The sequence below is a fragment of the Oryx dammah genome, unplaced genomic scaffold (assembly GCF_014754425.2).
Source record: "Oryx dammah isolate SB20612 unplaced genomic scaffold, SCBI_Odam_1.1 HiC_scaffold_2, whole genome shotgun sequence".
Taxonomy (NCBI): Eukaryota; Metazoa; Chordata; class Mammalia; order Artiodactyla; family Bovidae; genus Oryx; species Oryx dammah.
In genome coordinates, this window is record NW_024070186.1 from 3,444,702 (window position 1) to 3,472,439 (window position 27,738).

General features: G+C 50.7%; 1 protein-coding gene across 2 annotated transcripts in view; it reads right to left on the reverse strand.

Annotated features, from left to right (window-relative positions):
* The window catches only part of PLCL2 (phospholipase C like 2), a 207,598-nt gene that overhangs the window by 51,628 nt on the left and 128,232 nt on the right, over positions 1-27,738 (reverse strand). For both annotated transcript variants that reach the window (XM_040263492.1, XM_040263483.1), the window contains exon 4: positions 3,443-3,518. In XM_040263492.1, coding sequence (XP_040119426.1) covers positions 3,443-3,518 — 76 coding nt within the window. The remainder of the gene's footprint in view (positions 1-3,442; positions 3,519-27,738) is intronic.

The following is a 27,738-nucleotide window of genomic DNA, read 5'->3' on the forward strand; positions in this document are numbered from 1 at the left end:
CAGAAGGGCGCTTCTCCCACTTTCTAGGGTCAAGCGTTTCCCGGCTACACCTGACGCCTGCCCTCCTCACTTCCTGCATCCTTCACCCCAGGTGCCTCTTTTAGCACCGTCCTCTTTGCCTGCCCTGATGCCTGCCTGTCATCTCTGTTACCCACTGCAGGATTCCTGGGCTTCCCTGTGGCTCAGCTGGGAAAGAGTCCACCTGCACTGCGGGAGGCCTGGGTTTGATCCCTGGATTGGGAAGACCCCCTGGAGAAGGGAAAGGCTACCCACTTCAGTCCTCTGGCCTGGAGAATCCCAGGGATGATACAGTCGATGGGGTTGCAAAGAATCGGACACAACTGAGCACCTTTCACACTCACTCTTTGCCTCTTCACTGGATCTTCCACATTCCCAGGAACATAGTTTTCTTTTTAAGATTTCCTTTTAATCCTCGTGGCTCAGATGGTAAAAGCATCTGCTTGCAATGCGGGAGACCCAGGTTCGGTCGCTGGGTGGGGAAGATCCTCTGGAGAAGGAAATGGCAACCCACTCCAGTATTCTTGCCTAGGGAATCCCATGTATGGAAGAGCCTGGGAGGCTACAGTCCATGGGGTCACAAAGAGTCAGACACGACTGAACAACTTCACTTTCTCTTTAGTCCTCTAAACGTTCGTGCTGCCATACTCTCTTCCTTAAAGAGCGGGCTCTTCAGGAGCCCCAGTGGTCGCCGCCTGGCTGTCCCCACCACCCTCCCTTGGTTCCTCCCGGTCACTGCTTGGCATGCAGGTCCCTGACCCAACACTGGCTGTGGGTCTTCCCTTCCCAGGGTTCCTCCCCGGCCTCAGTCCCTCTTCCCAGTGACAGCATCAGCAGACACGTTTCTAGCTCCGAAACATCAGTTACACAGCAGGGAGTCTGAACCTGTCCAAACTGGGGGCAGTTTAATTGGGTGCATACCCACAAGAGGTGGGTATGCAAGTCTTTATTCTCATTTAGCTATTTACACGAAAGTTTGTGTTTAAAAGTCTGCAATACTTCTAGAACAATCCTCTCTTGTAGCACTTTGGAGACCTAATCTTCACTTTCTCATTGCAAGATTAAAGCTTTGGAAGCAGAAGAATAATTACTTACCAAAAGTAAACTCTTATGCAAATATTTTTGAGCCCAATACAGACTAGCAGCTCTTCAGATGACTAAGAATGATCTGCCTTACAATAACTGTAAACATGAGAAGCAAAGGTTCCGGGACTCTAAAATAAGCACTTGGGATAACAGAAGGCCCGCGTAGGTGGCCGGCAGTAATTGTGAAACCAAGTGATGATTGGACGTGACTCTGAAGGGCTCTCAACCCAGAGCAGCTCAGACCATTACAGTGGGTATCTGCAACCCCACCCAAAGCAAAACCCTTAACAGGAAAGACTCCACAGCTTTTTAAAGACAAGCAAATATATCCCTTACTGAAATCAAACAGAAAAACAATATAAGGCTGCACAATGCCAAACATCATCAAACGTCATAAGCCAATGAGGTTGCAAAGAACTGTCAATAACTCAAATTGTTAAATGAATAACCAGCTCCTTTTTCCCCAGTAAATGTAGTTTCAGATGCTAACAGTCCACAATTCTCATAGCAGTACATGCATTTAATAGAATCGAATACTTCATAAAAGCCAAGTCACATTTAGCCAGTTTCTATCTGAGCAACTCCACCGCACAGATGTTAGAACAGAGGTCATGGGTGAAAAGAGTCACCCAGCCTGCAAGCCTGGTGCGCAGGTCACCGCCTGGTTTGGAAGACAGGACACGTTAGCAGAAGAGGCAGTGATGGAAGAGGCTCGTCAGCTGAACCAGACATGTCTGAGGGGCTGAACAAAACAGGTCCCTGATCCAAGCCCTGGAAAGTCCTCGTGGGAGACGGCTGAGGCCACAGGAAGACGAGGACAGGCTGACAGGAGGGGGCAGAGGCCCTGCCTCGTGGGGTTGGCGTGGAAACACACGGGAGCAGGCGGGGCCCGGCTGGACCAACGACCCGTACCTGCTCCTTCCTACAGGCCTGCCCGCAGTGGCCCTCCGCACCAGCCACCGTGATTACCACTAAAGGCTCAACATCTCCCCTTCCACTCAAACACCAGGGTCCCCCACGGCCGCCCCAGCCAAGCCCAGGGTCACACACGCCAAGGACTGTATTTGTTTGACTGCGTGCTTACTGTCATACTTCCTGTTTGATCTGAAGGTTCCAGAAAACAAAAATCTTGCTTGATTTTTTAATATTTTGATATGTAATAGGTCTTACAAGTACCTTATGCACAGTACAAGTTCAAAACACATTTATTAAATGAACAGATGATTGAATTAATCATTTTTACATATAAGATTGGCAAAGTAAATGGGCCAGTCAGCAGTGACCGTGCATAGGAACTTAGAAGTTTGGTCAGAACTTTAGATTTGATGATTTTTATGGAGGGGAGCAGCATGATAAAAATGGTAATTATTTTATGGTAATTGTTGTAATTTGCTTTAGTTGTGGTGTTTCACAAAGGACTAGGCGTAAAAAGATTACTTTGTTAATAATATTTTGCTAACAAGATGAGGACTTTTGTCCGATGTGCATATTCTTCAATAAACATCAAAAGAGAAATTGTCCCACGTATCTTTGCCTTTAATCGATTTTAAAAGAGTTCATTTCTGAAATGAGAGATGACTTTTTTAAGGCCAGGTAGTAGTTATGGTCTCTTGATTTGAAAGATCAGCAACCAAAACCCCAAGAAATTAAGGATAGTTTCCTTATTTATGAATTATGAATATTCTCCATATTGACACTCAAAATTTGAAAATCGAAAGAAGTCCATTTTGCCTATTCGTATCATAATGCAGAACACTTGACTTTTTGGTTTTATCATAGCTAAAATTAATGAGATGGTTGTTTACATCAGTAGAATTTTATAATCCAGCGTAACATTTGGTTGTGAAATAAAGGAATCCAGCAGCGTGTGGAAACGCCGGTGCATTAACAGTTTCAAGAGGCAGTAACTGGGACCCATTCTCCTTGCTAAGAACTCATTTCTTCTGTGCCCGGTCTCACTTGCCGTGCGTCTGCTATGAAATCATGGCTGGTGGGGGTCGCCGCTCAGAGAACAGGCAGGAGGAACAGATGAGCGCTCGGGTCTCAATCTGAGCAGCAGGTTAGATTGCTTTAACAGCCGTGGACTCTTAAGCCACGCCCCAGAGCACATCAATATGCTTTAAAGGCTCCCCCCATATCCCCCTACATCCCATGTAAGTCTGTTATGCAGAGCCAAGGAACCAAGGAATTCCTTGAGAACCAAGGAATTAGTATTTTCTTTAGCCATGAAAAAACACTTTTTATATCTGAGTTTTTAATATAGTATCAAAAAGATGAAATAGCTTAGGGGCAAAATAGACGATGCAACTAGCGGTAAAGGGAAGAGACGCTCACTCACCTGCCTTCTGACAGTGTACAATCTTTTCATACACGGCGTCTGCATTCTCGATCAGCGCCTTGAGAGACTGGATCATCTGCAAGGGAAACACCCGGACAGGCGGTCACACGGACAGCTGGGGGCAGGAGCGTCCCTGTTGAGGCCAGGCCCTCCCCCGGCGTGGCCGAGCGAACGTGGCCACACGCGCCCCCCACACCTGACACCCCACTCAGGTTCACACTACACAAGCACTCAGAGCAGACTGTGAGGGTGTGTCCCCATCCCCAAGGTGCTCACACTGGATGTGACCCTCGAGCCAGCACCGAACTGAGTCCCTTTCGGTATGAAAAGAAATGGACCTGGGTGCACATCCGCTCTGTCCCTCATGTTAAAACCTCATCACCTTGTGGAAAACTGCAGCGCCCAAACGCCTCACTCACTTCACCCGAGATGCCTCCGTGTGAGAAGCAGTTTCAAACTTCCGATGAGGATCAAAACCAGCATTTATGTGGTGCATCAGGAACGCTAGCACCCAAGCCAGTGTTTGCGGTGTGCCTATGAGTGATTTCAGAATTCCAGCACTGAGTCCCTGTTCCACACTGCAAGTGCTTGTTTTAGGAGCTATGCCTGAATTAAGAAAAAGGAACAGGGTGCAGCTGACCCATTATTTTACTCACCAAAGTGTTGGGAAAAGATCTGTCTGAAGTAAACTTTTTGGCTCTGAAACTGCTATGAAAATCGGAAGGCCAGATTCAGTTCTCATGATTCAAATAGGTACAATTATCATCCTCGCCATAAGGGTAGACTCTCGCTTTTTGTATTTATATTTTAAAATTTAATTTTCATTCCATAGTGGAGGATAGCTGATCTACGTGTTGTCTTAGTTTTCGATGTACAGCTAAGTGATTCAGTTACACATATATCCATTCTTTTTCTGCTTCTTTTCCTATACAGGTTATTACGGAATACTGAGTATGCTTCTCTGTGCGATATAGTAGGTCCCTGTTGACTATTAGCTTTTTGTATTTAAATGTCCAAATATTCCATGTGATAATATTACTCATCTCTGCTGCATGACCGTTTTACTTTATATAACAAACACCACTCCAGCATTTTCCATTCCTTAAATTCTGCCTAGTTTTGCTTTATAGTACTTATCGCTGGCTGCCACAGTAATTATTTTATAGAAACTAAATGTATGTAGGTTGGATTATTTATATAACTTGAAGAGCACCATATTTTATTAGTTGTACTTATTTAAACTAAAGCATAATCAACACGCCTCTTAAGAAGTACACCAGATTCTTAAAGTGAGTCACACAGCATTTATCAACTTCCACTGTTCTAAGAAAATGACAGTAAACACTGTGAAGTCTGAAGGTCAAAGCAGGTGTTCACTCAGGCCTTCATTCATTATCTGTGAGGCTTCCTACGGGCAGCCCTTGAACACGCACTGGGGCCAGTAACCTAATGGACCCAGTCGCTGTCTGCAGGAAGTACACAGCCCCGTGGCAGGCCTCCCGCTTAGGAATTCAGTCTTTCCACACTCGCTCTTCAAGATCTGAGTCATTCCTGTAAATTAAAATATTCTACTTTACAGCGTGACATACTGAACAGGCAGTAACAAAAACGAATAGTTCAGAACTCGATGATACCGATGGAAAGTCATTTGTACCATTCCACAATTTGCATACTGAAAAGGTTCAGACCGTCATCAGTAACCTTTCTCAGCTTTGATGTCAAGCCAAATAAGAGACACCAAGAAACCAGGACATTTTCCAGCAAGGATGCTGGCTGTTCCAGCTCAGTGTCAAAGAACTGGCCAATCGTGCCTCCCTCATTCAAGCTGGGGGGGGGTGGGAAGCAACGAAAGGCACCTGGCTGTGAGACAAGTGGGCAGTGCCGGAGTGGTAACAGCTGCGAGGGAAGACTCGGGCCTCCAGGCAGCCTGTGCGGGAAGGTGGTCACCAGAGGTCCGCACCAGAGGGAGCGGGCGTGCAGGACAGGCGCAGCTCACGTGGGTTCCTCGGCTTCGTCACCGAGCGCAAGACCGTAAATGTGGCGAGCCATAGTTTATTTCCCACCTGCAAGCTGAGTTTAATGAAAGGCATGATGAGGGTTCACAATAATGCGGGGATCAGAGCAGGGGAGGCTTGTGGCTGGAGCCTGCAGAGAGCAATGTCCCAGGGGGCTCCCCTCCCACCTGGGGGCCAGGCACCTCCAGAGGCCCCAGGTTAGCAGAATGAGCAAGCCTTCCTGTCCTGCGCTGACGGATACTAGCTTTGTTTGAAAAGCCTGCTGTGACAAGGCTCAGAGCAACAACAGCTCACATTTTTATTCTTAGAAGCATCTTCCAGTTTCAGGTATCGCCAAAGGTGTTGCACCTTTTAGTGCAAAAGACACAGCAGGGCTTCAGAAGCGCATGCTCCACCTGGAGGAGCTGGAGATGGACACCCCCTGCCCCAAGCTCTGTGACGCGGGAGGACCCGTCCTCTGCCCTGGAGACGATGGGGCCCCAAAGCTCCCCGAGCGGGACCCTGAGGGTGCTGAGAGAGCGTGAAGGGCAGGAGGCCCGGAGCCCCAAGCAGATGGTACTCACAGAGCCGGGGTCCACCGCCGCTGCCCACGTGCTCCCGGGGCGACACCGAGACCCGAGCCAGAGCAGGGCGTGGGCCAGCTCAGCACCAAGTCCTCCTCCCAGTACCCGGACGGAGCGGCCCCTGAGCTTCATGCAGCATCTACACCACGGGGGCGGCCAACAGCCCGGGGGAGGGAGGCAGGCACCGGGAGGAGACAGGGCAGCCCCATCACCGAGGGCGGCGCAGAGCAGCGGGGGCGCCACAGGGACCGGCCCAGGAGACAGGTCACCAGTCAGCAGAGCCCAGACACGGGAGGGAAGAAAGCCCCCAGGCCTCAGCGGGGGCGACTCCCTCGCCCCACCTGTCACAGAGTGAACTCAGCACCCCCTTGGGGAGGAGGAGCTGCCGGTTTGGCCCATCTTGCAGCTGCAGAGTGCGTATTTATAATGAAGCTTGTAGTCCCGACCACGGCGTGAGTCCATGAACGCTCTCGGTATCTGCGTCCCTTCTCCTCGGGGTGGGGCCCGTCCAGGCAGGGTCCAGGGAGCGCTTGGGCCTCCGGCTCCTGGGAGGGCCTGGGGCCGGGAGGGCTGGGCCGGGCTGGCCTTCCCACCTGCCCGCCTGGCAGGCCGAGGTCTGGCTCCCACTTGACTGACAACTCTGCCCAGAGGCGCTGATGGTGCGGTGGGGACGCGTGGGGCGTCGTGAGCTCGGGGCAGGACCACCCTCGGGCCGGGTCCGCCAGGCTGCAACGCTGCAATTATTGATGGTCTGAGTGCCCGCTGAGCGAGTCAGAGTGAGCATGGCCACGCCTCCCTGGCCCCAGGGACCTGCCGGCGCTCTTCACCTCACCAGGCCCACCGGAGGCGGGGGGCGGCACTGGTTCCACGGATGTGAACTCGGAGGACTCCAGAGCGAAGCCGCTTTCCCAAGGCTGCCTGGCGTGCGGGCAAAGGCTGTAACTAAGGGCTGGGGCACAGATATACTGCGTGACTTGGGGCCTCCGCGGTGCCCACAGTACCACGCCGGCTCCTGACCACAAGCAGAGCTGCCCAAGAGGAGAGCGCACCCCAACCAGGACAGGGGCCAGAGGCAGGGGACGCTCGGCCTCCCGACAGGCTACATGCGGGACGGACAGCACCTCCGCCGTCCTGACATGGGCCCACGAGTGTGGTTTAAATAACGTTTCTACAAAGCACTTTGGGAAGCTATTTTCTTAAGGACATCGGTAAACAATTTCCTGAGCTCCACTTATCAATTCATTATTAAAAAACAGAAGTCATTTATGTGTAATGTGAAACCAATAGAATACACATCTCAGGCTAGACAAAAGCAGATAGATGGGGCGTGACATCAGGGATGAGCTGAAGGGAAAAACTGCTTTCAGTTATCTAATTTTCTCTGCATATATTACATTAATATATCACCATAATGCAAGGCCTGGTAGAGTGACTGGTTTTATAACCATGATTTGCATTAATGCCAATACATTCATCAACACTCCTTAAATGCACAGGTGTTAAGTCTCAGCGCTGACATCAGACCCCCAGCTGCCAGCCCGAGTGACTTACCACATGGACCCTCGTAGTGTTTACAAGGCAAAGATGCTTCCACAGTGCTGCTGTTAAGGGCTTCCCAGGTGGCGCCAGTGGTAAAGAATTCCCCTTGCCCATGCAGGAGACTCAAGAGACCTGAGTTCGATTCCTGGTCTGGGAAGATCCCCAGGAGTAGAAAAGGGCAACCCACTCCAGTATTCTTGCCTGGAGAGTTCCGTGGACAGAGGAGCCTGGCAGGGCTACAGTCCGTGGGTTCAGAGTCGGACACAACCGAGTGACTGAACACAGTGGATTCTATGTTAGTGTCCAGTTACGAGTACCTCCTAAATTTCTGGAACTAATGTGTTAGGAAAATCTATAGATTTAACATAGCCCAGAAACCCACTTCATAAGTCAACTTCAAGATAAGGTTTCAGGACAGGACTCAGGCAGATGAAAAGTAGGCAGTTTCAACTAAACTCAAAGTACAAATTAAAATTCACATTTTATTAAATTGAAAAGAAATCAGGAATGCCTTTCATAAAAATGCCTTGTTTTGAAAGTTAACTCCTCATGTTAGTATCAGGCAAACGTCTCTGTTTATAGATATGAGAAGAACTATTACCAATTAATATATTTTATATTACTATATTCCTGTAGATCACTTGCTTATTTTCTGTTTACAATTTGCATCTAAGTAAGAACATTCTGTTTTCAGAATAAGCAAATCTATGCCTTTTTGTAAGGACTTTATGTCAGATTTTGGACAAGACCCCAAATCTCCTTTCACCCCAGGGACCCAGATTTTCATGATTACAAAAGAACTTTGCTAGCAACGTTGAGTCCGTGGGTGGCAGCAGCCCCACGGCCACAGCGCTGACGTTTTCTGAGCCCTAGACCCCCCTCCCCTCGAGCCGGCCGACAGTTTCAGATCTCAGACGCTTTCTCCCGAGCCCTCCTGCACCCACCCCGTCCTGACACACGGTCGCTGCAGCTGCTTCCAGTGAAGATGCAGAGTCAGAGAAGGGCTAAGGCTGCTGCGGAAGAGAATGGCCACCCAGCATAAAGCGGGGGTTCTGTGACACAGACCCTGTGGCCGAGTGACACACAGCAGGTACCTGTCTCCCCCTCTCAAACGTTAACAGCTGGCCGTCATTCGCAAACTCGTCAGTGAGCTGGCACGAGCGATATGCCGCCCACCGCTGCCCCATCTCCCCACTCCCCAGGGCCCCATGGCTGTCCTCGGAGGACAAGGGTACCCTGGTGGCAGGAGCAGCTCAGGGATGCCCCCAGGAGGCGTGGACCAAGCGGACCCCTCTCAGGACCCCAGGGACGGCTAACCACACAGCATGCCTGAACCGAGGGCCAAGGTCTGCAGGAGACAAACCAGTTCAGTCCACAGCAGCGGTTCCCACCCATCCCGGGTTACCCTGCGGCAGTCTCTATGCTCAGCGTCACGAGAGGACCGCCACCCTCGTGCTCCCTGGACCCGCTCCGGCGGGTTTTTTCTCTGTGTGTGTGTTCTTGAAAGTAATGTCCTCTCTGAGTTAACAACACTACTTTTGTCTTTATCACTTTACAATAAATATTACTGTGCAGGTGAAGAATTTTCAAATCAAATGTGGGAACTCTGGGACCTGGGACTTCTAAACTGAAATGCAGAGGTAATGTGATCTTTCACGAAAGCTTCCAAGTATAGCAAAACGCCACACGGTTGAACTGATGGAGGAGAAACCATTTATGAAGTTCTTGTTGGAAATCACAATATGGCTTTTTAATACTTGAACAGAATATGAAAACCACACATCTGCACCAGGGCACAAAATTCATGAGGCTGCGGGTTCTCTGCCCAGCGACCGGGTCACCCCCCACGGGGGGGGGGGGGGGGGGCACCACCCAGGGCCCGGCTCATCGCCCCATCCAGCGAGCTCACTGCGAAAACACTTTCCAAACAGCAAACCATTTCCAAAGGGACTTGCCCTAGTTTCCCCGTGAAACTTGACTTCCACGTTTTCACTACGCACACTACAGAAAACCATCGGGAAAAAACCCTCTCTCAGAAAAACGAGAAAGAACTCTGACAGACAAGGACAGATATGAAATGATATCACTGATAAGCGGAATCAAAAAACACGATACAGATGAACTTCTATACAAAACAGAAATAGACCCACAGACATGGAAAACAAGCTTACGGTTACCAACGGGGAGAGGTAGAGGAGATAAACACACACACTATTATATATAAAATAAACCACCATCAAGGACATACTGTGTAGCACAGGGAGTCAGACTCAACATCTTATAATAAGCTATAATGGAAAAGAATCTAAAACAGAATGTGTATAAATGTGTAACTGAATCCATGTAACTGCACATATGTGTAACCGGACCACTTTGCTGTGCACCTCAAGCTAACACAACACTGTAAACCAACGAAGCTGCTGCTGTTCTTCCCTTGCTAAGGTGTGTCCTGCTCTTTGCCACCCCGTGGACTGCAGCAGGCCAGGCTCCTCTGTCCTACCCCGTCCCCTGGACTTTGCTCATATTCATGTCCATTGAGTCACGATCCATTGAGTCAAAGGGGCTTGAGTAACTCAAAGAATCTAGGAGCCACGCCACGCGGGGGCCCCCCAAGACAGACGGGCCATACTGAAGAGTTCTGACAAAACGTGGTCCACTGGAGAAGGAAATGGCAACCCCCGCCACTATTCTTGCCCACGGAGGCTATGAAGAGGCCAAAAAAAAAAAAAAAAAAGTCAACTATACTTCAATTAAAAAATAAAATCTAAAGGAAAGGGAAAGAACTCTGGCAGACGGAAGGCGTTACTGGATTGTCAGCCAAGCAGACAGAGGAACACAGCTGGTGCAGGACCCCGTGGGCGGGACGGGAGTGGGCAGGTCAGAGACCCAAGGGCAGCCTCACCAGGGTCAGCAGACACTCCACTCGCCTTGGAGGCAGGCGCGGGGCCTGGCGAGAAAGGGGCCAGGCTGGGGGGACACGGGGTCACACCTCTAAGCTGAGGTGATCGGGCAGAACTTCAGGCTGTGGACAAAGGGCACGGAAGGGGTGGGGCGGGGTGTGAAAGGGGTGGGAGGTGCACTGGGTGGTGGGATGGGAAAGAGAGGCGCGCTGGAGAGAGCTGCGGAGGGTGTGGAGGGGCAGGGCGGCGCCAGCGAGGGACGCGCCGGGGCCCAGAAGGAAGGGCAGAGACCCGGAGGGCGCCCCTGCCGGGCGGGTCACGCGGGCGCCGCTGCAGCTGCCGGGCGCTTGCAGGGCTCCACCGCGCCCTGGCGGCGGCGGCCCCCTCGCTGAAGCTCACGCCCGGGAAGTGGAGCCCCGCCCCCGCTGGCTGGAGGAGTGGGCGGGGCAGCGGGCAGCGGGGAGGGGCGGAGGGGCTTTCAAGGCTCTGCGGCAGCGGGAAGCTGGGAAAGCTTGGTTCGGGGGTCGGAAAATTGGGAGTGTTCTGCACGGAGGTAGCTGCTGAAATGAACTCATCTCTGAGGGGGACTTTAAAGATAAATGAAAACATCAGGGCGACGCTCCAGAGCCGCTCAGATGAATACGCAGAGGGAACCAGCGGCAGAGGCGCGGGCGGCGGCGCCGGGGCAGGGGGCACAAGGCCGCTGCGCGGGTCCGGGCTGGGAGGGGGCTTCCGGGAGGTCCGCAGGGTCCGGAGCGCCGGCCGCCGCTGAGGGGTGACTCTGGACAGTCCCGGCGCGGCACCGCCGGCTGCTGGAATGCGGCAGACGCGCTCCTGAGAACCACGCACCGAGAAACAAGCTGTGTGGCCAACACGGGGCTGGGGCAGAACACCCCGCCATTCTGCAGCGACACGTTAGGAAGGGCAAGGGCAGACCCTGCGCCGCGCATGCCAAGCAGGTACGGAGCGCAGACCCACGGCCCTCAGCGCGGCCAGCAGCGCCCGACCTCCAGAAAGACCCGGAGTTGGCGGAAGGGCTGCAGCTTGTGAGTTCCTGTGAGCGGCCCGAGAAGGGGTCTGAGGTCTGATGAGAGGTTTGAACTGAGATGTGGGGGAAGAAAAGCTGTGACCAACCTAGACAGCATATCAAAAAGCAGACACATGACTTTGCCAACAAAGGTCCGTCTAGTCAAGGCTATGGTTTTTCCAGTGGTCAGGTATGGATGTGAGAGTTGGACTGTGAAGAAAGCTGAGCGCAAAAGAATTGATGCTCTTGAACTGCGGTGTTGGAGAAGACTCTTGACAGTCCCTTGGACTGCAAGGAGATGCAACCAGTCCATCCTAAAGGAGATCAGCCCTGGGTGTTCACTGGAAGGACTGATGTTGAAGCTGAAACTCCAATACTTTGACCACCTGATAGGAAGAGCTGGCTCATCTGAAAAGACCCTGATCTGGGAAAGATTGAGGGCAGGAGGAGAAGGGGACGACAGAGGATGAGATGGCTAGATGGCATCACCAACTCAATGGACATGGTCTTGGGTGGACTCCGGGAGTTGGTGATGGTCAGCGAGGCCTGGGTGCTGCGGTTCACGGGGTCGCAAAGAGTCGGACACGACTGAGCGCCTGAATGAACTGGACTGGGGGGTGGGGCTCAGGACTCACACGGTGATCTGACGCAGCCGGGCGCTGTCTCAGGAGCGTGTGCACGCTCCGCTCACCGAGCTGCGGTGTGAGTGCCCACTAGTGTTTTCTCCTGGTCAAAACGGCGTACAAGTACAAACAAATTCGTTAAAACTGTGTTAGGTTAAAATTGTTCCCTAATGTACCACTGTCGTATTCAAATAAATTTACACTTTCAAAACAGGGGTTATAACTGAGTATAAGAGCATTTCAAAAATCATGCAGTTTTCTTGTGAAGCAGAGTTAAACTCTCAGTATCTATCACGTTCAGCTGAAGGGTGCTCTTGGCACCACAGAAGCCTGCCTCCACACTGCACTCACCTCTCTTAACAATCGTTTCTTGCCAGAGAAGAGGTGCCAAGTGCTGTAATTAATCTGGAGCAAATTATGAGTCAGCAGTGACCCAGGGTCCATATTCAGGAAGCCAAGGATTCTCTGGCCTCTCAGTATGCTCTGATCTGTCATGAAGTTCACTGCAGAGCTAGGGCCACACGCACCTCGGTGTGGGGCTGTGCCTCTCACAAAACTCTTGCCTGAGCTACAGCCTGGATCTCTCAGGCACTACATTTCAGACCAAACCCCGTAAGTAGCATCCCGACCCACCCGCAGGCATTCAGCTGAATTTCCACACGATGAAAAGCCTCCCTTACACCACCATCAATGACTCCATCTACCCCTCCTCACACCAAAGCAATATACTACTATATCCACACACTTACGGCTTCATCTCACAGATTAAACATCAAGTTTTAATTAAACTGCAGTTCCTGAAGTGAGTTACCAGGTCAACATAAAAGCAAAGAGACATTAGGCTTATTAGACACAGAGTAATAGAGGTTCCAGGCTTCCCTGGTGGCCCAGACGGTAAAGAATCTGCCTGTAATGCAGCAGACGTGGGTTTGATCCTTGGGTTGGGAAGATCCTCTGGAGGAGGGCATGGCAACCCACCCAGCATTCTCGCCTGGAGAATCCCAAGGACAGAGGAGCCTGGCGGGCTACAGTCCATGGGGTCACAGAGTTGGACACGACTTAGAGACTTAACAGAAAATATAGGTTTTGCTTATACTCGCCAAGATAACCATTTGGATTTAGTATAAAACATGGAAATAAATAGTTTCATGTAGTCAAAACAACCAATTTATTGCCCTAGGTTCTTTCTTTCTCCTACTCACTTTGCTTCCTGGTGCACTGGGATGGATCACGTATTTACACTGTGGGTATTTCTGAGAGGTACTTCCAGCGTTAGCCACTAGAAGTCCTTAGTAATACACATTTGTAGGCTGGAGAAGAGGAGAAAGGGGCAAAGAGGAGAGAAAACACCATAAAGAGGAAATGAAGGAGGTGTGGGGGGGGGGCATATAGAGGAATAAAAACAAAAAGATAAAATCACAGAGTCAGAGTTCAGAGGAACTGAAACAGGGAATGCCACAGGCTGACTTATCAAAAACCATCCATCAGATCAGATAAGAAAGTTTTAATTTATGCAGGCAAGTGAATAAACAGTAATGCCAGAACCAAACTTTGATGCGGAAGGAATTCACTCATATTTCAGATTAGTTGAGACTTGGCATCACTAGAAGCCTCCATGTTCCTAAACAGGCTTCGGTGAGCTCGAGGCTGAAGCTGGGAATGGCAGAACAGAGCAGGGAAGACAGAAGGGGGCTCTGGGAAGCCGGGAGTTCTACTGCATCAAGAGATTAGTAACAGAGTCAACGCACAGGTTTGAGATGTTCATCCCACCGTCAGTTGTTAGCAAAGTTTTAAATTTTCTGCACAGTTTTAGCTTTAGAAGTACACAGAATGTCAACAAGTTGAAAAGAATTTTGATCTTGCACTGCTTTCTGCATGATATGATATTTGGAGAAAACAAAATTGGTGAAAATTGAGCAATAAAACAGAAGCCAAACCCTAAAAAGGAACCCTGATGCAACTATAAAACTATCCAGAAAAAGTCTATAACTACTACCAGTTCACAAATAACACACCATCCTGGGCTTTTCTGTGTAGAGAGCATGTATACAGCACATTCGCACGCACTCAGATGGTAATAACCCTCTTATTTCTCCATTTTATGACCAACCTCATGTGATCAGAAGTCTCCTTAGGGAATAGCTCAGGGCGTTCCATGTCATTTCTGCACATGATTTCTGTGGGAAGCCGTATTCCACATTCTCGTGCTAAACAGGCTCCTTTACAGTACATGATAAATCACTTCACAACATGGTGACCTCGGGTGCACACACACCCTCATCGGCCCCTGGGGGCCCTTGGTCACAGCAGCCCCTCAACACTGTAAAAACTTTATCTGACTTTAGCCAACTATGGTAGCAATGTGCTTACGTGACACCCTCGCACCACCTCAGCATGAAATTTACTGGAGTGCCATCGTTTCATGATGTGGTCTAGTTTCTGCTGTGCAGCACGGTGAATCAGCCACAGGTAGACACTCACCCCCTCCCTCTTGAGCCTTCCTCCGCCGGTGTTATCCCAGCCCCAGGTCGTCACAGAGCACCGAGCTGAGCTCCCTGTGCTCCAAGCAGCTTCCCACCAGCTCTGTCTCACACGTGGTCGTGAAGACATGTCAGCGCTACTCTCAATGCCTCCCACCCTCTCCTTCCCCCGCTGGGCCCACAAGTCTGTTCTCTGCGCCTGCGTCTCTATTCCTGCCCTGCAGTAGCCCCCTCTGTGCCATCTTTGCAGATTCCACACGTAGCAGCGTGAAGTCTAAGTGCTCCGTGGGCTCATATATTCCTGTGGTCACTAGAGCAGGAAGGTATATGAGTCTGTGACGGCTCAGCAGCCAGGAAAGGAGCTCTCCACTGGGCCGGGTGGACAGCGGGGTGCTGGAGGGCTGGGGTCCACGCCTGGCCACGTGCTCCTGCCTTGAGTGAATGCCTGGGAACAGGGAGAGAAGGGGGGGGGGCCCAGTGGGATCTCCCCCGTGCCCAAAGTGTTAAAGCTGGCGGGCTCAGAGGCTGCATTCTGGATGCGGGGGAGCATCTCCAAAGAACGGAGGAGGTTTAAAACCTGGCGTAAGCCACCCCTGCAGGAGAAAAGGGGAACTCGGTGAGCAAGCTACTTCCGGAGGCTGTATCAGGAACTTCTGGATGCTGCACAACTCTTTCAAGTCACCAAGGACCGTTTGGAGCTCCGACTCGCTCATTTAAAACTATTATTACAAAATTAATTAAATTTCAAAAGACACAATTTGAATTAAAATAGTACCACTTTTATTACCATCTCCTTATATCAAGGCTTTTCTCCAAGGGGATCAAGGTGATTTAGAAACTCCTAATTAACAGGCGGTAATTCAATCACAGTATAACTGTAAGGTTGTCATTAGTTTCTCTCAGGTCTGCAGTAGCTAAATATAGATGTTAGTTAACAGAGAAAAGCAACCAGAGACTTCTCCATAAGGACGAGCAGTATATTTTGAGCACCGTAAAGAGTCCACAGTTCTCTGGAACGGCAGAGGAAGGAGGAGGGCAAGATTCATTTGCCCGGCTACAACAGTGTTCACGGTACAAACCCAGGCGTCCTTCCCGGGGGGCGGCCACAGAACTCACATGCTCCTGCGTCTTCCGCTTTCTGAGTAGAGAGGCCGCTCCCTGAGCAAGGTGGTGGGAAACCCAACCTTCTGCTTTTCACTTCGAAATTTTAAACCTGCCTTTATGAAATGGAATAACCCCATCTCCATATATGGCAAGGCTGGTGCTCTGAGGTTTCAGTGCTGTGAAAATGTCCACACAGGGCGAGGTCTCAGCACATCAAGAGCTGCACACTTCTAGCCTTTGAAGAAACACACTGACCGGGTATTGACCGCTCTGCACTGAGAACTTCCCGTGCTCTGGGCTGCTGACGTGCGACCTCATCCCCTCTGAGGCAGGGAGACCCCGCCTGCTCCGCAGATGGAGACGCAACGTGCCAACAGGCAGGGCAGGGACCCCTCGAGCTCAGGGTATGCCCCCAGCCCCCCACTCACCGACTTCCTGGGGTGCAAGCACGCTCCCCCTCTGTCCCCCAGCGACTAGTCCCAGCGTCTCCGTGCAACAACGGTGTCGTGCACGTGTGTTCACACCAGGCACACCTGCCCGGGGCTGCAAGAACTCACAAAACTGAATTCACTGAGGCGTGCCCTGGGCCAAACCCCGCAGCCCACGCCTGCCGGGGGCCAGCTGCCCCAGGAGTCAGCGCACGACCCCAGGGAGAGGAGGGCAGGACAGGGTCTGGTCGCGGGGGGCTCGCAGTCTGCAATGCTGCGTGCAGAGCCGGCGGGCGTTGGGGGTGAGGGGCGAGGCAACGCAGAAGACAGACGGAGACGTGTGGCGCCAGGGGCTTCAGCGCAGCCGGCCAGGAGCCCGCTGCCTGCTGTGAGCTCATGAGGCGCTCATTCTCCCAGGACATGCTGGGAGATTACAGAACTCTGTACACAAGCCACGTTCCCATCCCGGGGCCTGCGCTAGGTCCCACTGCCCTCCCGGCCGACCTCCTCACCCCTCCACGCCCCAGCCCCATGGTGTGGGAACCCCGGTGCCCCCTTCCCAGCCTCCAGCCCCGGGTCCTGCCGTGCCCCCGCCGCCTCGGGCCGTGTCCTCCTCCTGGCCAGGCCCAGGTGACCTCACCACCTGAGCGTGGGCACAGCCGGACCCTCCGGTACTGACTGGGGGGGCGGCCCCTGCACCCAGCGGTGCTGCCAGCCCCAGGCCTGGCCCTCTTGAGAAAGGCGTTCCATGAACTGGTAGACCAGCCGAGCTCAGGGAAACGCAGGCACCCTGGGACGTAGACGGAGGGCAGGAAGAACCCCTGAGCGCTGTGTCCTCCAGACCCAGGGCGCTTTCCTTCACTCACTCCTTCAGTCATTCATAAACATATTTTGAGTCCCTGCGGAGGCGCTGACGTTGGTGGTGAGCAGGACACACGTGGTCGCTGCCAGACTCAGGGCCAGATCTGGGGGAGGGAGAGAGAGGTACCTTACAAAAAGGACTCAGATCAGTGGATACACGGTTAGAGCTAGCGATGGGTCTAAGAAAGAAGCAATGAGGGCCTGTGACCCTCGAGGCCCGCCCTTCCCCGAGGGGCACGGGGTCTGCCCGTCTGCCCGTGCGCTTCAGTTCCAGCTGGGGGTCACTGCGGTTTAGCCCCTCAGTCATCTCTGACTCTTGGCGACACCATGGACTGTGGCCCCCCCCAGGCTCCTCTGCCCATGGGATCCTCCGGGCAAGAATACTGGAGCGAGGTTTAAATGGCATGTGGCTAGCAAGGCCTAGATTTAATAAGCAAAGAGAAAGTCCTCCTCCCCACCTGCCTGAGGGGAAGGAGAGAGGAAGCCTGGCGTTTCCGGAAGAAAGCAGAGCCTGCCCACCCACTCCTCCAGCTCCCCTCTCACTGAAGGAGGGGCTTGATTTGACTGAGACAGGAGCAACAGTCCTCAACTCCTTTTTCGAGTCTCATTACCAACCAGAATCAGGATTAAATATCTGGCTACTATTGTGTAGAGGAGTTAGCTACACGCTTTATTGGATTATAACACAATATCCTGCCTGATGGTCACCACTCTTTGCTGGAACAGCACGCTGTCCTCACAGGCACTGTGAGCAAACATGGATTTTCACAGGCTCTCCTCTCCAAGGCCTGCCTCTAATGTTTTAATTCCGACACTGAAAGTCTTACTGCTTCAAGGGCCCACTGCCTCGTCCAGGACAGAACTCAGGTGCCCTCCTCTATGGGGTGACAGGCAGAATGGTGTGCTGCGGCTGCTGCTACTGCTAAGTCGCTTCAGTCGTGTCCAACTCTGCGCGACCCCATAGACGGCAGCCCACCAGGCTCCCCTGTCCCTGGGATTCTCCAGGCAAGAACACTGGAGTGGGTTGCCATTTCCTCCTCCAATGCATGAGAGTGAAAAGTGAAAGTGAAGTCTCTCAGTCGTGTCCGACTCTTCGATACCCCAAGGACTGCAGCCCACCAGGCTCCTCCGTCCATGGGATTTTCCAGGCAAGAGTACGGATCCACGTTCAAAACACACCGAGTACATGATCAAAACAAAAGAAGAAGAAAAAGAAAGGAAACCTTTAAAGTCATGATTTAAGCTGCTCAAAGTGAAACTAGAAACCAGTGCATCAAAATACCCTAAGGATTTTTTCCCTGATTCTCATTTTGCGGGGCGGGCAAACTGTCCCTGTAAAGAAGCAGTAAACACATCAGGTGACTGCTCGGCTCTGCCGTCACCTCGTGTAAGCAGACACAGGATTTCCTTATGGACACTGAGGCTTCAATTCCATATGATGTCATGAACTTTTATTTTTCAATCATTTAATACATAAATTAAATGGTCCAACAAAGGTCGGTCTACTCAAGACTATGGTTTTTCCACTGGTCATCTATGGATGTGAGAGTTGGACTATAAAGAAAGCTGAGTGAGGACAAATTGATGCTTTTGAACTGTGGTGTTGGAGAAGACTCTTGAGAGTCCCTTGGACTGCAAGGAGATCCAACCAGTCCTTCTAAAGCAGATCAGCCCTGGGTGTTCATTGGAAGGACTGATGCTAAAGCTGAAACTCCAATACTTTGGCCACCTCATGCAAAGAGTTGACTCATTTGAACAAACCCTGATGAAATGGTAGGGACCTAACAGAAGCAGAAGATATTAAGAAGAGGTGGCAAGAATACACGGAAGAACTGTACAAAAAAGATCTTCACGACCCAGATAATCACGATCGTGTGATCACTCAACTAAGCCAGACATCCTGGAATGTGAAGTCAAGTGGGCCTTAGGAAGCATCACTATGAACAAAGCTAGTGGAGGTGATGAAATTCCAGTTGAGCTGTTTCAAACCCTGAAAGATGATGCTGTGAAAGTGCCACACTCAATATGCCAGCAAATTTGGAAAACTCAGCAGTGGCCACAGGACTGGAAAGGGTCAGTTTTCATTCCAATCCCAAACAAAGGCAATGCCAAAGAATGCTCAAACTACCACACAATTGCAGTCATTTCACACACTAGTAAAGTAATGCTCAAAATTGTCCAAGCCAGGCTTCAGCAATACATGAACCATGAACTTCCAGATGTTCAAGCTGGTTTCAGAAAAAGCAGAGGAACCAGAGATCAAATTGCCAGCATCCGCTGGATCACTGAAAAACCAGGAGAGTTCTAGAAAACATCTATTTCTGCTTTATTGACTATGCCAAAGCCTTTGACTGTGTGGATCACAATAAACTGTGGAAAATTCTGAAAGAGATGGGAATACCAGACCACCTGACCTGCCTCTTCAGAAATCTGTATGCAGGTCAGGAAGCAACAGTTAGAACTGGATATGGAACAACAGACTGGTTCCAAATAGGAAAAGGAGTACGTCAAGGCTGTATATTGTCACCCTGCTTATTTAACTTCTATGCAGAGTACATCATGAGAAACGCTGGGCTGGAGGAAGCACAAGCTGGAATCAAGATTGCTGGGAGAAATATCAATAACCTCAGATATGCAGATGACACTACCCTTATGGCAGAAAGTGAAGAGGAACTAAAAAGCCTCTTGATGAAAGTGAAAGAGGAGAGTGGAAAAAGTTGGCTTAAAGTTCAACATTCAGAAAACGAAGATCATGGCATCTGGTCCCATCACTTCATGGCAAATAGATGGGGAAACAGTGGGAACAGTGGCTGACTTTATTTTTCTGGGCTTCAAAATCATTGCAGATGGTAACTGCAGCCATGAAATTAAAAGACACTTACTCCTTGGAAGGAAAGTTATGACCAACCTAGACAGCCTATTAAAAAGCAGAGATATTACTTTGCCACAAAGGTCCATCTAGTCAAGGCTATGGATTTTCCAGTGGTTATGTATGGATGTGAGAGTTGGACTGTGAAGAAAGCTGAGCTCCGAAGAATTGATGCTTTTGAACTGTGGCGTTGGAGAAGACTCTTGACAGTCCCTTGGACTGCAAGGAGATCCAACCAGTCCATCCTAAAGGAGATCAGCCCTGGGTGTTCATTGGAAGGACTGATGTTGAAGCTGAAACTCCAATACTTTGGCCACCTGATGCGAAGAGCAGACTCACTGGAAAAGACCCTGATGCTGGGAAAGATTGAGGGCAGGAGGAGAAGGGGATGACAGAGGATGAGATGGTTGGATGGCATCACCGACTCAATGGACATGAATCTGAGTAAGCTCTGGGAGATAGTGATGGACAGGGAGGCCTGGCGTGCTGTAGTCCATGGGGTCGCAAAGAGTCGGACACAACAGAGTGACTGAACTGGACTGAATATGTAAACACCATTTTAAGCCTGGAGCCCATACACAAACAGGTGGTGCCAGCCCAGCCCACTGACCTGCGCTGCCTGACCGCTGACCAACTTCACTGCACAGCAGAATCTAACACAACCCAATAGGGCGAAGCAGTGATACTGCAATTAAAAACAAAAAAGTCTTACTTGGTGATACTGGACTGAAAGTATTAAAGAGAATATAGTTTGACATGTTACACGCACATTTCAGAAAAGAACAGGCAAAATCAAGTGCAGTTAGCATTTTTAAAGGATAAACATGTATGTTTTAAATAAATAAAGGAGAAATTTGGTTACAGAGAATTTCTTGTTGTTGTTCAGCCACTCAGTCGTGTCCAACTCTTTGCGACCCCACGGACAGCAGCACAGCAGGCCTCCTGTCCCTCACCATCTCCCAAAGTTTGCCCAAGTTCATGTCCATTGCATCGCTGATGCCATCCAGCCAGCTCATCCTCTGATGCCCCCTTTCCTCCTGCCTTCAATGTTTCCTAGGATCAGGGACTCTTCCAATGAGTCAGCTGTTCGCATCAGGTGACCAAACTACTGGAGCTTTGGCTTCCACATCAGTCCTTCTAACGAGTATTCAAGGTTGATCTCCCTTAAGACTGGCTGGTTTGATCTCCCTGCTGTCCAAGGGACACTCAGGAGTCTTCTCCAGCACCATAGTTAGAAGGCATCAATTCTTTCACACTCTGCCTTCTTTATGGTCCAGCTCTCACAACCCTACGTGATCACTGGGAGCCTTCACTATATGGACCTTTGTCGGCAGAGTAACGTCTCTGCTTTTCAACACACTATCTAGGTTTGACATCGCTTTCCTGCCAAGAAGCAATTTTCTTCTGATTTCATGGCTGCAGTGACCATCTGCAGTGATTTCAGAGCCACTGCTTCCACCTCTTCCCCTTCTACTTGCCATGAAGTAATGGGGCTGGATGCCATGATCTTAGATTTCTTTTAATATTTAGTCTTAAGCCGGCTCTTTCACTCTCCTCCTTCCCCCTCATCAAAGGGCTCTTTAGTTGCTCTTGGCTTTCGGCCATCAGAGTGGTATCATCCACATATCTGAGGCTGTTGACTTTTCACAGGTTAGCTTTAGGAAATTAACTAAAATTTAGTTACTACCATCTTGGCTGCATTTAGCTACATACTCAAAATAGCCAAGACTACTCACAAAGATTTTTGTTTTCTTTTGCTTTAGGCACCAGATAAGTGATTATTTAAAGCTAAAATTATCTTTTCTGTCATATAATGACATAAATTATGTATCACCTGGACTTGTCTGGTGACTCAGATGGTAAAGTGTCTGCCTACAATGAACCCCTACAGTGCAGGGGTTCAATCCCTGGGTTGGGAAGAGCCCCTGGAGAAGGCAGTGGCACCCCACTCCAGGACTCTTGCCTGGAAAATCCCATGGATGGAGGAGCCTGGTAAGCTACAGTCCATGGGGTCGCAAGGAGTCGGACACGACTGAGCCACTTCACTTTCATCTTCTTTCTTTCAATGACGTAAATGATGGTACCACACTCCATTTGCTCTCTCTAACGTAGGAGTGCCATAATTATAAAGAAAACTAGAATAATCAACACTAATTTCAAAGGAAATAAAGATTTCCATAAGTAGACAAAGGATCTATAAAAAAATACAAAAATCTCCACATAAAAATCTGTACCAGTCCTAAAGATTTGACTGATATTAAACGCAGTAGGAAAATAGATGTTTTAAACTACTTAACATGTTATTTTTAAGTTAATAGATAATTAAGCTTGTAGAGTTAAGCTTAACTCCTAACACATCACATTGTCCACCCACTGAGTTGACGGGGAGAGTAATTTTCTTATGGTTCAGAATTTTAAATGCCTTAATTAAGTTAGAAAAGACTTTAAAACCATTATGAAGTGCTATTTTTATCCCTGATAAATTCGTGTGGAAATAAAATCAGATTTTTGGTGTCAAGGGTGGTTATTTTAGTGGGGTGAGTGGCATTAATTATTTCCCTGCAATCTTGGGGAATATGAGTGAACAGAACGAAAACCAGGAGCTGTTAAAACAGACTCCCACGTGGCGGTTCCTGCGGTCCGGGCGGCACAGCGGTTGGTGTGTGTGGTGGGGAGTTGCCACCAGACCCGTCCCGGCTGCAAGCGTGGGGTTGGCCTTCCCCTCCGCACAGAGGCAAGGGGCATGAATCCACGGGCAGTGCTAGCTTTCATGTCTCATAAACCTGAGGTCAGATGTCAACAAAATACAGGCTTAAAATACACAAACTACCAACTGCTATTGACAGGAGAACATCCAGCTGCAGAGAAAAATTACTGCCACCTCATTATTCAGAAGACGTGGAAAAACACCTTTTAAAAAATTTTCAGGTCATAGCTAGGGGCGTAAGAGACAGGAAAAACGTTCAGAAATGAGTACATATTACTGCCAAGAAGTGACATCTGAGGTGACCCAAGTGTCAACAGTTACATGTAGTACTCAAGAAACAATCTGAAACGTATGATTTTCATATAGCTTCATATTTTCCTATAGCTTCACGTTCACGGAGCAGATTCCATCCAAATTATCCCATTTCTTAGACAGCTGTCTTCTAAAATGTGACTGTACATCCAGAGAGTACGTGTCCATGAAAACAGAGGAGTTCATCACTGCATTTACAAACTAATCTATGAGCAACCACTAACCATTTTCTACCTGTATCCAAGTAATTTCAATCTTCCAACTCAACTACAAATGAGACTTGCAACACTGTCGAACTTCTCAATGGAAAAGCATTTGCTGCTCTAAACTACACAAGAATGGATATTGATAAATCACATCCATCTGAACAGACCCTGCATTTGCAAAGTCAGGGAATGATATCAGAACATTGAGATGCTACACAAAATTCTGTTATCCCTGAAACTTATCTTCTTTCTCAACTCCAACCTGAGTACAGTGATCGGACACAACAAAATATTAAACCATTCATCTTTTTGATGAATCTTTGACAGAAGAAAAATACTTCTGAAAGAAAAGAAGTTTACCTATATGACTCTTAAAGAAGTTTACCTGTGTGACTCTTCCTGGTTAGTTGTAGTCAGCACTGTTAAAATAATCACTTGGGCAAAATGTCCCCATTTAACTGGCTGGAGAATGTTCTGAATCCTGCATGGAGCCAGATGGCAGGGCCAACCACAGGCTCAGGTGGCAAAGTGAGCCACTGTCCCAGCTGGGATGAAGAATCACCAGGGGTTCATGTCCCCAGCTCCCCACCTAGTCAGAACCCATCATCCCAGGAAGACCAAGATGAACAGCGAAGGTGCAGTTCCTGGGTCCTCCAACGGTTCTGTCCCAGGGCCCTGCAAGCTTATGGCAAAGGAAAGGAACACACTGACCTCTCAAAGTGGCCAGAACAGGCTGGCACGGCCCCCCTGGCCTCCACAGCACAGGCTGGAGGGTTAAGGAGAGACAGGGTTCCCTTCTGGGCCCAAGACCGTGGCAAGCCAGCGGGCTCCTGGACCGGGGTGGAGGTGCGGAAGTGGGCTGAACACATCATGAGCCCTGAAGGACAGGTTCTAGGTGGGCCAGTCTTCACTCATGTGGCTGTGAAAGGGTTCAGAACTCACACACTGCTGAAGACACACAAACTATCACACGCCGAAAGCCAATTCAGTCCTCTGTATCTGGACCGTCACTTTCCTGCTTTGAAAAGGATCTACAAAGCTGGCTGTAGACACAGCACCAGGCTGTGGACACCACCCCGGTGAACACAAACTTCAGGACGTCAAACAGATTCTGGAAACTTTAAAAAAAGCACTCTCTTTCAAGGAAGGGTTGTATATTATTCATGGTGTTTGATGTATGTTTCAATAGCAAATCAAATGTCAAACAAATTCTGCAAGCTTTAAAAAGCACTCTCTTTTAAGGGAGGGTTGTATATTATTCATGGGGCTTGATTTATGTTTCAACAGGAAATCAAATTTTAATCCTGGAAAACTTCAAGTGCTAGCACACTATATGCATGAGATACATGCCCTGAAAATTATTTCCCCTGCCCCTTTTTCCCTCTCTTGGCAAGTTCTATGCTTAACATAGGTGCTTTATCAATCCCAACACACCAGAAGGAGGTCACGTGTCCAAGACGCTCTAAGGAGAATGGACAGCAGCACTCGAAGTATCGACTCCCTTTGTCTTCACGCTCACCACGTAACCCTAAGTTCTTAAAGCTGGCACCGCTACCTCTGCCTCAACACCCGGGTCTCCCTCCAGGTGCTATCTGGGGAGGTCTGTCTTTCTGGGAATCCAGGAGGTGACGAGCCATGGGGACCCAGCCACCGCGAGCCGCGTGGGGACCACAGGGCAGTGTAAGGGGAGGGCGCAAGGGTGTTTTTCTCCCGGACGCACTGCCATGGGTTATAAATCATTTGCCCTGGGGGCTTTCCACCTACTCAAACAGTGAGTTTCAGAGGCTGGGTGAAAAGAAAGAAACAAAAAAACAGCTATTTCGTAAAAACAGAGACACTTCTCGGTTCTAAAGGCCAAATTAGATTTTCATTTGGGTTCCCACCAAAACAACAGAATTGAAAGTCAGGATTTGTCAAGAAGAAACTCTTATCTAGATTAATCTTAGCATCGCAAGACAACCCATGCCTGATCCCGGAGCATCAGCCTTAGAGGATGGGAAACGCCGCCCACTGCCCAGGGCTGGGCCCGGGGTCTGCAGCCCCGAGAGAGGACACGGGGCTGCGGGGAGCCGCCCCTGGGAACCTGCGGACGGAGCCAGGAGACCCCGGCGCAGACCAGCGCCAAGGGCACGGCAGGGTGGTGCGCCCAGGAGGGCCGGCTTCAGAAAGGACTCCGGAGGGAGACTCGGCCGCCCGGCCGCTCCCCAACCGACAGCGCCTCTCAGAGGAGCCGAGGGACACAGAGTCTGAGAGGCCTGGCAGTTTAACGGCGGAGCTGAGCGGTGACAAGCCAGAGCCGATCCGTGAGCTGACGGGCCCGGTTCACCAAGGGGAGCTCAACGGAGGGGCGGCCGCGTCCCCTCGCTCTGAGGACGGCCGCGTCCCCTCCGAGAGCCGGGAGGCCGCGTCCCCTCGCTCGAGCTGCGGGCCTGGGCGGACCTCGAGCGCCACGGGCGGAGGCGCTGAAGGCCGGAAGGAGTGACGCCCCGGAAGCTCGTCCAGTCCCGTTCCCTCAGAGCCCGACGGCGGCAGGGGGCCGGCGGAACACAGCGGGGAACGGAGGCGGCGCGGCCCCGCAGCCTCGCCGGCCGCAGACGCCCGGGCGCCGCGCCTGTTGCTGACGCAGGGCGCGCCGCGTGCGGGAGGCGCACACCGGCCCTTGGAGAGGTCCTGGTGGGTCTCGACGGAAGGAGGCATCCGCAGCCTCTGAAGAAACACACTTTCTGGTCGAAAGGAGGATGTGTCTGTCAACAGTAGATGCTGAAGGAACAGCACCAGAGCAGAATCCCGCACCCAGAGGAGAAGCTGACGTGGACACGGAGGCGATCCGTCAGCCCGTCCACAGGAAGTGAAAGGGCCGCCGTGCTCCGGTGAGCCGAGTTTTATCAAAAACCTCGTAGTGTTCTTCTGCGTAATGCAGAAGAAAACAAACTTGAAAATAAAGTTCCCTTTCCGGCAGCTTTAGGCCCCAGGTATAGTTTATACATATTTCCTGCTAGAGTCAGTGAAATAAAGTGTTCAAGAAATGAGCAGTCGGGGGCTTCTCCGGAGGCCAGCGCTTAGGAATCTGCCTGCCAGTGCCAGGGACATGGGTTCGGTCCCTGGTTCGGGAAGATCCCACATGCCCTGGGGCAGTGAAGCCCCGAAAGAGAGACCGCCCCAAGGAGAAGCCTGCACACTCCCAGAGAACAGCCCCTGTTTGCCCCACGAGAGAAAACCCTCAGGCAGCAGCGAAGATCGGGGCAACCAACGCACACACAAGCAACAGCAAGGTGCTAACGGAGACGCCAGAGCAGAACCCCAGTGCCCGGTGCCAGGCCCCGTCCAGCCGCCGCCGCCCCGGGGCTGGTTCGCAGGAAACCCAGCCGCAGGCTCCCGCGCCTCGCCTGCCGACACCGGGCCACTGCCCGGGTCACTCGGGAACGGGAGGCCAGGCCTCCGGTGCAGCCGGGGACACCGGGGCCGCTCGGGCCAGCTTCCCGCTTCCCGTCTGGAGACAGCAGTCGACGAGCTGGGGGAGTGCGTAAAGGGCTGCGTCCCCGTCCTCCCGGACAGATGGGCTGGGCGTCACAGGGCACCGAGGCGCTTCCGGGGCAGCAGCCAGCCCCGGCCAGCCTCCTGCCCCCATCGCTCTCACTGAGTGTCTGGGCTCTGCACGTGTGTGCTTAGGAACACGTCTACACAGGCGTCCTTTGAAGGTTTCTGTGGAGACGCTGGAAACGAGAAAAGCGGACGAGAGACCCGGTCGTGCAATCACCAGCATCCGCTCCCAGTAAAGCGCCATCTTCTCGAGGCATCTCGGTCTCTCTGCTCCCGGGGGCTGAGGGCAGGCTCTGCGTCTGATCTGATGGGACCGGGGACGCCATCCGCAGGCCCAGCCTTTAAACATCTTCCCTTCCCGCGGGCTGAAGTAGGTCAGCTGTACGGTTCTGATGATTCCAGAGAAACTGCTTCTGGAAGCGTCAGTGGCTAGACCTCCTCTTCTGAATTAAACTAGAGCCTCTGGGTTTCTGCTCTTGCTCCTGTAGCAGGGTATATCCACCTTCCCCCTAATCTTTCCCCCTACCCTCTTTTTAGCTCAGTCTTAGCCCAAGGCACAATGCTCTGTTTTTCCACAGTTATAAAAATTGGGAGAATTGACACCGCCAATTAAAAGATGCTTTTAATGTCAGGTTCTGTGGCAGAAGTGTGATAAAAGGACCCACAGAGGAGAAGGGGATCAATGGGAACCTTATTACACATCATCCCTGCTTGGTCCAGATGGGCCGGCTCCATCGACCATGAAGTGTGATTTCTCTCTTCCCTGCGCCAGGCAGTGGCCAGACCAAATACAGGAAACCATATCAACAACACAGCAGAGCACGCTCGATGCCGGCTTGTCTGTGTAAGGACGAAACCCTGCACTGCACGTCTTTTATTTAAAGGACCTTTTGCTTTATCTAAGAAACATGCAAAGCCATGAGGTAGAAGGTACTATTACAACTTATGTAAAAATATTCACAGTGAGCAAACATGCTCTTAGACAAAGCAACTTGTTCTTTCTTTTTTTAAACACTAAAAAAATATTGTTCTCTACTGGATAAATGGATTCCCCAGAAAGTGCTCTCTTAATTAAGCGTGAAGGCAATTAAAATCAGGATTTTTGCAGAGCTTTAAAAGATG